Raw genomic sequence first — 13872 nt, 5'->3', positions numbered from 1 at the left:
TGGCTAAAACTACAAATTATAGAAGCATCAACACAGCACATTTTATTTAGAAATATGGATGTCAAAGCCAAAAAAGAATCAGCTAAAAGTCCTGAAAGACTGGACTCTCGCGTGTCCACGTTGAACCAACCGATAACGATGCACATTTAACCAGATTTACGCCCAGGTTTACGCCCTATTTTCCACCGTGCTTTTGCCACAGGAGGACCAGGCCAACCAGACCTTGGCTCGCTACAGAAAGACGGTGCATGAGCTGGACGACGCTGAGGAGCGGGCTGGCATGGCAGAGACCGCCCTGAACAAGCTGCGCACCAGACACCGCGTGGCCGGCAAGGGCATCACCTCCGTGGAGATCATCCAGGTGTCCAAGACAGGCTCCTCCAAAACCCTTTCTGAAGAGTGAGATTCTCCATGTTCCAGCCCACGGCCGGTAGGTATGGACTCCACTCTCGATGCCCGTGCTCCAAGCTTACCTTCCCTGCTCCCGCTTTGCTCCTTCCGACTTCTCTGCTTTCCTGTCTGCCAGGCCCTGGCCTCATGCAGTGCCAACTCCAAACCTCCCCTGTCCCTTCAGCTGCAACACGTCCCTCTCCCTCTCTGGATTCTCAAAGCCCTCGAGCGTGTGAGCTCCACCTGTGATACAGGTGCCAGCGGTCATGACACTCCTCTGTCTGGGTGGAAGCTCCTTGGAGATAATGTCTAATGCCACTTGACACTAGGCCTGGCAGACAGGTGCCAATGCTTGTTTCAGTGGAGAACCACAGGGACATTTGCAAGCCTACGGGCAGTATGTGTTCATCTTTCACATCCCCACAATATCATTATTCCTGAGGATTTCATCAATACTGGTTGAATTTAGGTTTCTAATATTAAGGAAGTAATAATTATTATTGTCCCCCAGGGGAACAACGTAAAGTAGTCCTTTCTCGTTTTCTTTAATTCAGAATCAACCAAGGGAAAAAAAAGTATAGGAGGCAAATATATAAAAGTCAAAACGCAAGTTTTACTATGTTACAATTCTAGATTGAGAATTTAATGGGTGTCCAACCTGGGCATCCTTGTGTTTTACCCCAGAATTAAAGGTACCTGCAGAACTGATCAACCACAGCCCTGCTCCATAAAGACCAACCCTTACTCCAAGGAGACAGATGACCAGGATTCATCAACCCTACAGGCAGATCCAAAAGGAGAGGCCAGATGGGGTACATGTTGACCCCGTCTTCCAAACACAGAATAAATCATTTCTCCTCCATGAGAGGAGCAAGGGAAAGATGAGGAGAGAGGCAAAGAACATTATTCTAGAGCAGTGGTTCCCCCAAAACGTGGTCCTTTTGACCAGTAGCAATATCAGCATCACCTGAGAAGTTGCTAGAAATGCAAATTCTTATGCTTCACTTCAGATTTACTGAGTCAGAAGCTACAGAGGTGGGTCCAGTGTCTGTGGTTTAATCACCCCTACAGTAATCACATGTATGATCACGTATGCTAAAACCAACACTGTAGCAGAAATCTCCCCTTACAGAAACACAGAGCTATGGAACAGATGTTTCTCCTCCTTTTATCAGAACCAGGCACATGGTAGTAGTTTTCACTATCTTATTTACCCTATGATAAGGAGATATATAAATATCTCCATTTGTCAGGTGAGGAAAATGAGTTCAGAGAAGTTCAGTGACCTGCTCATGGTCATACGAGCCCTATGCTATGGAAAGGCAAACTGTCTTTTATTTTAATTACTCTGGAGATTGATAAGGCTGCCCTCTGTTTAGGATTAACCAGGACAACTCAAGATCAAGGACCTGGTTTAGGTCAGGAGGGAAGGGGACTGAAGTTTCTGTGTATCGATGGTTCAACCCCCATGGATTATGGGAATTTTCTTCTGGCCTTGTGTTCAAACATGTGGGTGAATCAGCCCCCCAGTGAGGGTAAGGTTCCCCACTCACTCACAGCTCTCTCTCAGTACTGGGTCAGTTTGGGTTTTAGCCAAAAGTGATAACCCCATTGGCCTCTGAATTCAAGCTGAGCCTTTTCTTACCATGCGCTTAGGGAGGGAACAAAAGATAGGAAAAAATATTTTTCTTAATTCTCTAATTCTTAAATAATGGTTAGCTCAGGAAGTTAAGGAAACCAGAGGCTTGCCTCTGGACGAGTCCTACAATTAATGTATAGCCATCTCCTTTCAGGGCAAAAACCCAAAAGGGGTCCCTTCTGTTGAACTCTCACTTGGTGGGGGTTACTACTCACCACCCAGACTCAGGAGGTATTAGAGTCCTTCCACCTGCAAAGTCTTAGTCTCCAGTATTAGCCATCTTGTAAAACAGATTCTCTGCCCTGGCCTGGGGACTGTTAATTGCTGGGGCTTGCTGGTCCTGGTCCAACTGCTCTGTCTCCACACCATGAGGCCACAGTCCTGCCAATAAGCACTCAGAGGTGATGAGACTCTTTTAGCCCATCTCCCCTAGCTGGTCACAGGGCTAGATATGCCATCCGTAGCCCTGAGATGTCATAAGCAAACCAGTACATGAGTCAACACTGAGCCAAGACCCCACAAGAGTTTAGTTTTCCAAAGTGGCTTTATATTCAGTGGCACAAATACTGACCAGGGTCTGAACAGGGCCTAGGTCTGGACTCTGAGACACAGAGATGAATAATCAATAAGAAAGGACACCCTCCCTGGCAGAGCTCGGAATCTGGTGGAGAGGAAGAAGCACACATCACCACAGGGCTGTGAGCAAATGTTCTGTGATGCTGTGTTTGCATCTCACCGGGGAGGATCACAGGGGAGGAGTGACTGGTTTAACCTGAGGTGGCTGGGTGGAGCACCTTCACGGAGGATGTGACCCGTAGAAAAGCCTAAGGCGGTGCCACTCCACGAGTGGTCCCTGTTTGTCACCTGCCCAAGACAACAAAAGTACAGAAACTGAGAGGAAGCTTTTAGAAATTTTTATAACAATTGATACTGGTATGACATCAAGTGCATGATCAATGTATTTTATAAAAGTATTAGTTTCTGGTATTAATTAAAATAAATGAGAAAGAACAAAATGTTTAATGGAAATTAAAAAGAATAAGTAAAATTGATTGCTCACCAGATAGAGAAGGAAAGAAGAGATTTCCAGATGGAATTCATAGGCCAACAGTGCAGAAGCTGGATTCATACAAGGGAACAGCATAGCTAGAGAAGAGGAGCTCAGGAAGAGGGGAGAGAAATGGGGTGAGAGATGAAGCTAGAAGCACTGCCATGTGCGAGGCTGTGAAGGGCCCCGTTGGGTACGAGTGTTCCATAATCTCCATAAGGAAATCTTGCTAATTTTTGAAATCCACGTGTGGGATGTGATGAGCAGTAGCTTTTCCTTCTTGGGAAGACATATCACAATGGCAAAACAAGCCTGCTGGCCCCTCATGAGACACCACAGGCAGGCTCATGGTGGGCACTCTGTCCCAGGGGATGGCACTCCAGCCTTCTCGATGGCCTGTATGGAGTCCAGGCCCAGTTGGGCACCTCAAGCCCAAAGATGTCTAAACCTTCACAACCTCAGGCGGAATGAACCAGCTATGACCCAATGATGGTGTCCATTATGAGGAAGGAAGCATCCTGGGGACACTGTCTTTCTATTAAGAAGGAGGCAGAGATGTCAGAACTCCTGGCTCTGGTCCACAAGGATTTTCTCAACCTCTCTCTCTTTTTTCTTTCAGGGTGATACAGATCTCAACAGCAGACCACCGAGAGGGAAAATACATGAAAACAGGAAACTGGGTATCCTGAGAATGTTTACTATGCAAAGGAAAGTATAAGCCAGAAAGAGGTGCTACAGAATAAAGATAGCTGTGGGGGGAAAGGGTTTGGGGATGTAAATACCCAGGCATCAGAGGAACTAAAATTAGTGTGGCTTCTCTGAGACTGTATCAAGATGTGCAAGCACTTGGATAACAGTAACAGTGGGTCTGTTTTAGTTGAGATCCTACATGTTCATGTCAAAGACGGAATATGTAACTGTCTGTGTGACCTGGCTGTTTCTTGAAATAATTCCTCATGTGGACAATTGTAATGCCCTGTCCCAATGCAGTTTAAATAAAAGAAACATGAAAAATAGACTAGGGATTGTTTGTAAGTGAAGAAATTTTATTTTTCTAAGGCTTCCAAACCCAAAGGCAATTTTTCAGTATGTCAGAATTCTGTTTTATCCCTATATCCTAACTCACAGGCTTACTTCTATTGGAAACCATGAAAACTATGCAGTCTTGGTGAAAAGGTGTTCTGACATATGAAGACTAACTAGGTCTCGTAAAGCCGAGAAAGCTACAGAATCCCTGAAGGGATGTTAAGATCCATCCAGGCTGATGACCCACAAGGCCCCCACATGCTCTACCTAGGCATCTCCCAGGATGTTCAGACATGGGCAAGTTCTTCCTTAAATCAAGATTTAAGTTCTTCCTTAAATCAAGCTGAGACCTGCCCCCTAGTAGTATCTTTTTTTTTTTTTTTTTTTTAACACTGGTTTTGATACCTAAGACCCTGCATAACAACCTCAGAGGAAGACAGTTCCCACAGTCCCTTCAAGATTTCTCTTCTCCAGGCTGAATATACCTGGGTCCTTCAACGTTCTCAAGTGTGAGAGGGTTTCCACTGTCACCTTTTAACATCCTCGACCCTGTTCCTCCCCTCACTTTCCTAGTCTTTGGAATGCAGGATTGGAAGAGACGGCACCAGGAGGGCTCCCTGCCAGTGCACAGCCCTCAGAAGGCACCTCTCTCCAACTCTCTGGAAATGGTGTCTTCCCTTGACTTTCACCACTCTGACCTCTCTCCAGTCCCCTGGCCTACGGAAATCATTATTCAGCTGGTAAAGGAAGGGATGTTAATATTCCGTGTGTGACTCCCTCTCTCTCTTCACATTGGTCCATTTCAGTGCTGGCTTTCTCTAGACAGCTCCAGAGGGAACCACTCAGTTCCTTCTGTGCAAGTGGATCAAACATGGAGACACTGCCCTCTGGTGGTGGGGTCTCCAATGGCTATGTGTGAATTTTCTGGGAGACAACAAATCATAAAATCTTAGAATTACACATATCAGAATTTTAGGGTTCAAAGGGATATTCCGAGGGTGTCTAGTCCAACTCTTAGCCAATTGGAGATTCCCCTCTATAACATCCCTGAAAAAATGGTAACCCAACTTGTACCTGAACCCTTCCAGTGAGAAAAAAAGGCAGCCCGTTGCAGTTTTGACCGACATTCATGGTTCAAAATAATATTGAACCAAAATGTCTCCCTGTATTCTGCCTTCATTTTGATCTACTCTTCACCTCTGTAATTACATAAACTAAGTCTAATTCTTATACTTTGAAGTCAGATAAATATGAGTTCCACTTTCTTTCTTTCTCATGCAGTGAGACCATGGGCAACTTAACCTATCTCACCTCCTGTTTTCTCAGCTACTAAATGAGGGATAATAACAGTATCTGCCTCTTAGGAATGTGAAGTTTAAACAAGATAACCTGGCACAGAGCCTATTATGCATAACACTTAGACACTTGCCACGTTTCTTCTAGCATTCTTTAGGACTTAACACTCAATCTCCCAAGGGAGGCTAGGCCTGGCCTACCAGTCCAGCAGCTTATAGCAACAAGCCTCTTGCTGGACAAATGCAAGGGGAATTCCATGGAATTTTAAGAACTTATCATTGTTTCCTGGTGGATGGTCTACTCATGGTCTCCCCACATTTGGAGAATTCCAGAGCAGCTCCTCACTTTGCTGGGGGAAGGGGAGGGGAGGCAGAGGAAATAGATGTAGACGTAGACGGGCTCAGTGACTTGCCCAAGACCATTCAGTTAATGACAGAGCTAAACATCCTTTGTTGAGTGGGGTGAGGGAAGCTTTTAGACCCAGTATTTATGAGAGAATGGACTTCACTTAGACATACATGCTGTTTTTGCCCAAGGACATGTAATTTCAGAATGGCGCAAAAGCCTAAAAGGATATAATCTATGGCTTTGCAAAATAATAACATTAAATTAGTATCCACGATGACCAAAATCAGGGCACTGGCACCAGGTACTGCAGAGTAAATGGAGCAACAACTATTCAAATGGGTTTGCTAAATGTTTTGGACTAGCTTTCAAGGCTGTTAAATTTTGTATCGCTGATTATATTAACTCCATGCTCAGTGCGGACTGATGTGAGGCTCAGTCCACGACCCTGGAATCATGACCTGAGCTGAAATCAAGTGTCGGCTGCTCAACCAACTGAGCCACCCAGGAGCCCCTTATTTTCTGTATTTTTGATACTATGCCATCTGTGGCCTCTCTGACCAAGGAGACACTGCCTCTCCCAGGGCTAGATAATTCTTACAGATAGCAAACGACTTTCATATAGACTAACCAATCCAGAGCCCATACTCCAAACTGCCTCCTCCATCTAGCTCTTATGTTCTAGGAGGCAATATTCCTCTGTCCTAATCATCCCAGGGCCAGATACCAAACAACTAGGAACAGCTCCTATGTTCCAGAACCTAATGAAATTATTCAAGCTAGCCAATCCTAAACCTGCTCACCTCACCTCACCCATTCCTGCCCATGAAACCACAATAAAGACTCGTGTGCATGCATTCCCTCCTGGCCTACCCTGGTGCTTCCCCACATGGCCCCAAGGGGCATGACATGCCAATGCTCCTGCTTCTAGGGATGGGTCTGTGAGTATAGAAACTTCCCTCATGACGATCATTTCCGTATCTGTATGTCTTATCATATCCCATTAAAACAAATCCCAGGTACGTTTAAAAACGCCAATTATCTTCCCCCTCCTCTCACTTGTGAACCAATCCTGAGTCCCTGTAGGGAAACCAGCATGTCTGGGTCTTCCCAAGGAACACATCTTTGGGTGCTTCCAGAAATCACAAAATCATCACAAAGGCCCCTTGACCCTTCTACTCATAAGCTACCAGGAACTGGACCTGGAGATCTATTGTGAAAAGGCCAACCCTGAGTTACAGTAAAATTGCAAGACTGGAAGGAAACCTGCTGGCTATTATAAGGGACAATTCTTCCCTCTACTTCCTGAACCCTGGCTTAGACTACTGAAAACTGTACCTTGCAGCTTTGAAGCACTGATTCCATAAAACTTTTCTCTACATACATTGAAAAAAAAGTTTAAGTATAGGCAGCAAAATAGTAACCAGACATTTAGACCACGGGGAAAAGTGTATTATGAGAGTTTAGCAATTAGAAAGGCTACTGTGGGGTTAGGTACAGGACACACGCTCAGCCCAGTCTTGGAAGATAAAGGAAGGCATTCTAGAAGAAATCATGTCTTTGCTGAAGTCTAAGGATGAGCAGGAATTAAACATAAAGGGGAGGTACAGCATGTGGGAACGGAAGGTGGGTGTGGGGAGGACCAGCTGAGAGTGCGCTTGGTGGCAGACAGCAGCACATGAGCAACAGTGGCACAAGCAATAGAGACATTTAATGATCTTACACACCAACCCCTGCAGTCCCAGACGGTTTTGGAATTAGGTCTCCACCTTTCCACACTACTTTACTCTCAGGTCTATTAAGACAGTTGCCACAGCTCTAACCATCTTATCTTCCCACAACTATGTTTAAGACAGGAAAAAAAGAAAGACTTCGTCATCATCCTTTTTATCAGGGACCTTATCTGTTCCCAGAAGGTCCCTAGGAAACTTCTTGAGTCCATTGGCAGAAATGGGTCACACGCCCATCCCTAAGCCAATTAGCAGCAAGCGGCAATGGGGCTGCCACGTAAGGCATGGACCAATTGTGGCTCGTTCCCCGGACTAGGGAAGGGCCTGGCTTCTCTGAGAACTACCTGCACAAAAGTAGAGATGCCAAGAGAGTAAAGGTGATGTGTAGAGAGCCACAGTGTCGGCTGCACAAAGGACATGGTGAGAGATGAAGGTGACAGAGCATGGGAGACCTTGACAACTTGTTACGGAGTATGGACTTTATTTGGAGAGCAAGAGAAGTTTGTCATAATTCAATTCAGATTATGCATTGTGGGCAAGGACTACTAACAAGCAAAGTTGTGTCCCACCCACTGCATCACACCAGAAAATACATGATGTCAGTTTGTGTCACTGTTTGTGATGTTAAGTTTGATTACTTGATTAAGGTGGTGTCCACCCCAATTGAGGAATATTTGATAAAATAATTGGTGTGGACTTTTCAAGATTGATCAATGTTGTGAAAGGCCAAAAAAAAAAAAAAAAAGGCTAAGGAGCTATTTCATATTAGACTACAGAAATATGACAATTAAATACAACAAATGATCTTGGATTTCCTCTGGCATGAAGAAAAAGAAATTCAGGCATGCCTGGCTGGTTCAGTGAGTGGAGCATGTGACTCTTGATCTCGGGGTTGCATGTTTGAGCCCCATGTTGGGTACAGAGATTACTTAATTAAAAAAAAATCTTAAAAAAAAATTGCTAGAAAGGACATTATTGGTGAAATTTGAATACAAACTTATAACAAACTTAAAATTATGTATTATATAATTCAAGTTTTATAATTAACGTGCCAATTATTTTGATACTAAATAATAATATTAAATTTATATTAAATATCCTGAATGTGATTGTTGTATTATAGTTACGTAAGACAAGGCCCTTGTTCTTCAAGATAAATACTGAAGTGTTTAGGGCTCCTGAAGAGTCATGATGCCTGTGACTTACAAATGATTCAACAAATAATAACCACTGTTATTATATGAGAGAGAAAGCAAATGTAACAAAATGCTGACATTTGGTGAATCTAAGTAAACAGGTATATTGATATTAATTATACTATTATTGCAATCTTTCTGTAGGTTTGAAAGCTTTTCGGGGGAGGGGGTAAGAAATACAGATGTGATTGATGTGACATGACTTGGTAACTAACTGCCTGAGAACCAGTAATCAATCTGTGGTAGATCATGACACCTTGAAGCGAGAGGTAGAGAGGAGAATAGAATCTGAGGTGGGGAGGGGACGAGAAATAACAGGTTTTATATATTTTGAATTGGAATGGGAGCTGAAGGACATCAGATGGAGAAACTCAGTGGTTGTCAGAACTATCAGAAGTCAGCTCCCTCTGTATGGTAGTTGAAGCTGCGAGCCTACGGAGATCACTTAGGAAGTGTGTGCAGAGGGAGGCAGAAACTTGAATTCATCAGTAGTTGAAGTTCAGGCCGAGAGGTAGGAACCAAACAAGAACAGTTATACTCATAAGCAAACCAGCTATTTCATTCAGTCCTCTTACAAAAATATTTATCAGATTTGCAATTCTCCACCACTTTAAATTTGTTCCTGGAGAGACACTCTTTGTGTTGGTTAGTTTCCCTCCAGGTGTGGAATTACTCAACTTTTCACCACCTTCATTTGGGAGTTTGACAAAATAAGACACCCACAAATATATCTGGGATATGAGCACAGAAAAGCAAAGGTATGCTATATACTACAACTGAACTACAGTCATCCCAAGTTAATCCATTTCTGAAAATGATTCTAAGATCAAAGGAGACTATATTAGATTTCAAGTGAGAAAAGAATGCATGCATTGTCTGCCCAAAAACTCCAAACAGTTTCTCTAAATATCACTAAAACCCTCTTAAACACCCATAAAACAATTCTCCAAACATTTCCACATAATATAAACATTTTATATGTTTATATGTATCACTACCTAATTATTTAACACTTAATAAACACTCCATAGTGACTACATTTGCCAGTAGTATGCAATGATATGCACTATATCAGATGACAATTAAATATTCCCTTTAACCTGCAACAAACATGTATTGCAAAGCAAATAACAATGTGATAATGTGTTAAAGATACATAATTAGGGGCGCCTGGGTGGCTCAGTCGGTTAAGCAACGGACTTTGGCTCAGGTCATGATTTCACGGTTCATGGGTTCAAGCCCTGTGTCAGGGGGTGTGCTGTCAGTGCAGAGCCTGCTTCAAATCCCCTGTCTCCCTCTCTTTCTGCCCCTCCCCCACCTGTGGTCTGTCTCTATCTCAAAAATAAACATTAAAAAAATTTTAATAATAAAACAAAGATACAAATGCAATAGAAGTTAGCAAAACAAAATAGAGCAATTTTTTTTAATTTTTAATGTTTTATTTAGGTTTTGAGAAAGAGAGAGAAAACATAAATGGGGAAGGGGCAGAAAGAGAGGGGGGCAGAAGATCCAAAGTGGGTTCTGAGCTGACAGCAGCTGACAGGCTGAGCTGACAGGCTGACAGCAGCGAGCCCTATGCAGGGCTCGAACTCACCAACTGCGAGATCATGACCTGAGCTGCAGTCAGATGTTCAACCAACTGAGCCACTCAGGCGCCCTAAAAATAGAGCAATTCTTAAAAATAATTACTTACCAAATGATTCTGGTAATGGAGGACTAGGGTGACAGACAACTCTCCCGCTAATGAGCACTAGAAAGGTGGAAGAATATACAAAACATCTGCTCAGAGATAAGAGAGAGCTAATCAGGTAGTCAATACAAGTCAATATCCAAAAGAAGAGAGAACATCAGAGAGTGAGCCTAGTATTTTAGGACTGCTTTACCCCAAGGACTATTTGTTGATTCCAAACCAGTTGGCTGAGAGCCCAAGCAGTACTTTTAATAGTCTATCATACTACAGAGACAAAAGATGGAGTCCAGGACCCTCCAAGGACAAAGGTCCTGGTAAACATCTATTATATTGGAGAGGGTTCTCCAGAGACACAAAACCAATAGGAGAAAGACAGAAAGAAAGACAGAAATACAGGGGCACCTGGGAGGCTCAGTTGGTTAAGCATCTGACTTGATCAAAATCAAGTTATGATCTTGCGATTCATGAGGTAGAGGCCCACATGGGGCTCTGCACTGGCAGCACGGAGCCTGCTTGGGATCCTCTGTCTCTCCTCTCTCTCTGCCTCTCTCTCTCTCTCTCAAAATAAATAAATAAACTTAAAAATGAAAGAAAGACATGGGGCGCCTGGGTGGCTCAGTCGGTTAAGCATCTGACTTCAGCTCAGGTCATGATCTCACAGTTTATGGGTTCGAGCCCCACGTCGGACTCTTGTGCTGACAGGTCGGAGCCTGGAGCCTGCTTCGGATTTTGTGTCTCTTTCTCTCTCTGCACCACCCCCCCCCCCCCACTTGTGCTCTGTCTCTCTCTGTCTCTCAAAAAATAAATAAATGTAAAAATAATAATAATAATAAAATAAAATAAATGAAAAAAGACAGGAAGAAAGGGGGAAAAAAGACTTGTAGATATAGAAATAGATACACGGTTATACAGGTAGACAGACATAAAAAGACTTTATAAAAGGAATTGGCTTATATGATTATGGAGACTAGCAAGCAAAAAATCTGCAGAGTGGATATTCTTGTTCCAGTCTGAAGGCCAAAAGCTGCTGTACAACCAGAAAGAGCCAATGTTCCAGTTCAAAGGCTGTCAGGGGGCAGGAATTCTCTCTTACTTGGGAGAGGTCAGCCTTTTGTTCTATTGAGTAGTAAACAGATGCTATTATTGGATGATGCCCACCCATATTATGGAAGACAATCTGCTTTAGTCAGTCTACCAGTCTAAAGGTCAATGCCATCCAAAAAGATCCTCACAGAAACACCCACAACAATATTTGACCAAATATCTGGGCATCCTGTGGCTCAGTCAAGTTGGCAAAATTAGCCATCACATCTGTGCTTTGGGATGGGACAATAGGAGTAAGGATGAATTAGAAGATGAACATTTTCCCCAGAGACTGAAGTCCATCTTTGAGTCATCTGGATGACCCAGAAAATTCTCAAATCCTAAAATTAGATTAAGGTGATCCCAGAAAGGGGCGCCTGGGTGGCTCAGTTGGTTAAGCGTCCAGCATCCGACTCTTGATTTTGGCTCAGGTCACATCGGGCTCTGTGTTGACAGCCCGGAGCCTACTTCAGATTCTGCCTCCCTCTCTCTCTGCCTCTCCCCTCCCGCACTCTGTCTCTGTCTCTCAAGAATAAATAAAACATTAAAAAATTTAAAAAAAGAAAATGGAGTAATAAAAAACAATCCAAGAGAAGGCAAGAAAGAGGAAAAAAAAACAGAATAGGCAAGACAAAAAGCACATAACAAGATGGTTGAGTTAAACTCAAATATATCAGCAATTACTTTAAGTGTAAATGGATAGATATTTCAGTTAAAAGATAAATATACTATAATAATAAATTGCAACTATATGTTGTTTATGAGCAACACATCTAAAAACATAAGGTAAGAGAATACTTATAAGTAAAAAGAGGAAAAAAAAGATATACTAGGCAAACCCTAACCCCCTCAAAAAACTGGCTATATTAATATGGCTATATTAATATCAGAAAAGTAAATGTTGAGAGCAAAAGCATTATTAGAAAGGAATATTTCAAGTCACTTGGCTGGCTCACTTGGTAGTCCATGGGACTCTTCATCTCAGGGTTGTGAGTTCAAACCCCACATTAGGTGTAGAGCTTACTTGAAAAAAAAAAAGGAATATTTCATAATGATAAAATGTCCAATTCATAACACATAACAATTCTATAACATGGAGGCACCTATGATATAGCTTCAAAGTATACAAAGAAAAAATAACAGACAGTAGAAATAGACAACCCCACGATCACTTGAGAGATATTAACCCACCTTTCTTAGTAATCAAAAGAATAAGCAAGCAACAACAAATGAGTAATTAAGCTAGAAATTATGCAATTAAGACAGAAATCAATAACAAAAATATAAAACTCCCAAGTTTAGAAATTAAGAAATGCCAATTGTACACAAACTCTTTCCAAAAATTTAAGACAAAGAGTACTTCTAAGCCCATTTTATGAAGCCAGAATTACTCTAATAACCAGAAAAAAAGATTACAAGAAAAGTAAACTGCAAAACAATATCCTTCATAAGCCAAGATCTTAATTGCTAAATATTTTAAGCAATTGTTTTGACTTTGCTATTACTTTTTAAAATTTTTATTTCATTTTAGTGAGAGAGAGAATCCCAAGCAGGCTCACACTCAGTAACGGAGCCCCAAGTGGGGCTTGATCCCACAACTTTGGGATCATGACCTGAGCTGAAATCAAGAGTTGGATGTTCAACCAACTGAGCCATCCAGGCTCCCCATACTTTGCTGTTACTTTTAATAGTATGGCTTTGAGAAAGTTGCTTATAGCCTCTAAAGATTTAATTTTTTTAATTTTTTTTTTTTTGTATGTAATCTCCACCCCCAACATGGGGCTCTAACTCAAGATCCCAAGAGCAAGAGTCACAAGCACTACCAACTGAGCAAGCCAGACGCTCTTTAAATTGCTAAATTGTTAAGAAAATTTTAGCAACTGAATGCAGTAACATATAAAAATAATAATACACCAAGAGTAAGTAGGACTGGGATGTCCGGGTGGCTCAGTCGGTTGAGCGTCCAGCTTCAGCTCAGGTCATGATCTCGCAGCTGGTGGGTTTGAGCCCCATGTCGGGCTCTGGGCTGATGGCTCAGAGCCTGGAGCCTGCTTCAGATTGTGTCTCCCTCTCTCTCTGCCCCTCCCCTACTCATGCTCTGTCTCTCTGTCAAAAACATTAAATTAAAAAAAAATTTTTTTTTAGAAAGAACTAAGTAGGACTTATCCCAACCATGCGTGTTTAGTTTAACACTCTAAAATCAATGTGTAAAACTTCTATTAAAAACATAGGAGAAAATCTATATAACCTTCGATTAGGCACATATTTCTTAGACATGACACCAGATAAATGGACTTCCTCAAAACTAAGAACTTCTGTTCTTTGAAAGATATTAATTAAGATAATAAATGAAGAGAAGCCACAGACTGGAAGAAAACAATTGGGAAATAATACCTTGTGAGAATCAACTTGGTACAATATGTTCAAAC

At 42.3% G+C, this 13872-nt stretch overlaps 1 protein-coding gene and 1 long non-coding RNA gene across 5 annotated transcripts in view; one reads left to right on the top strand and one right to left on the bottom strand.

The window, feature by feature from the left end:
• The window catches only part of LOC109251230 (myosin-16), a 62088-nt gene extending 57993 nt beyond the window's left edge, over positions 1-4095 (top strand). For both annotated transcript variants that reach the window (XM_019422622.2, XM_019422621.2), the window contains 2 exons: positions 203-430; positions 3697-4095. In XM_019422622.2, the coding sequence (XP_019278167.1) occupies positions 203-403 (201 nt within the window). In that variant the 3' untranslated portion in view covers positions 404-430; positions 3697-4095. The remainder of the gene's footprint in view (positions 1-202; positions 431-3696) is intronic.
• The window catches only part of LOC128774706 (uncharacterized), a 54927-nt gene that overhangs the window by 37848 nt on the left and 3207 nt on the right, over positions 1-13872 (bottom strand). For 2 of the 3 annotated variants that reach the window (XR_008419110.1, XR_008419111.1), the window contains exon 2: positions 10360-10420. The exons of the other annotated variant lie outside the window; for it this stretch is intronic. This is a non-coding gene — a long non-coding RNA (uncharacterized LOC128774706). The remainder of the gene's footprint in view (positions 1-10359; positions 10421-13872) is intronic. 3 annotated transcript variants of the gene reach the window in all.

The sequence above is a fragment of the Panthera pardus genome, unplaced genomic scaffold (assembly GCF_024362965.1).
Source record: "Panthera pardus isolate Hobbes unplaced genomic scaffold, ASM2436296v1 HiC_scaffold_4, whole genome shotgun sequence".
Lineage (NCBI taxonomy): Eukaryota > Metazoa > Chordata > Mammalia > Carnivora > Felidae > Panthera > Panthera pardus.
The sequence above is the reverse complement of the archived record's forward strand: the minus strand, read 5'-3'. Positions and strand labels throughout refer to the sequence as shown.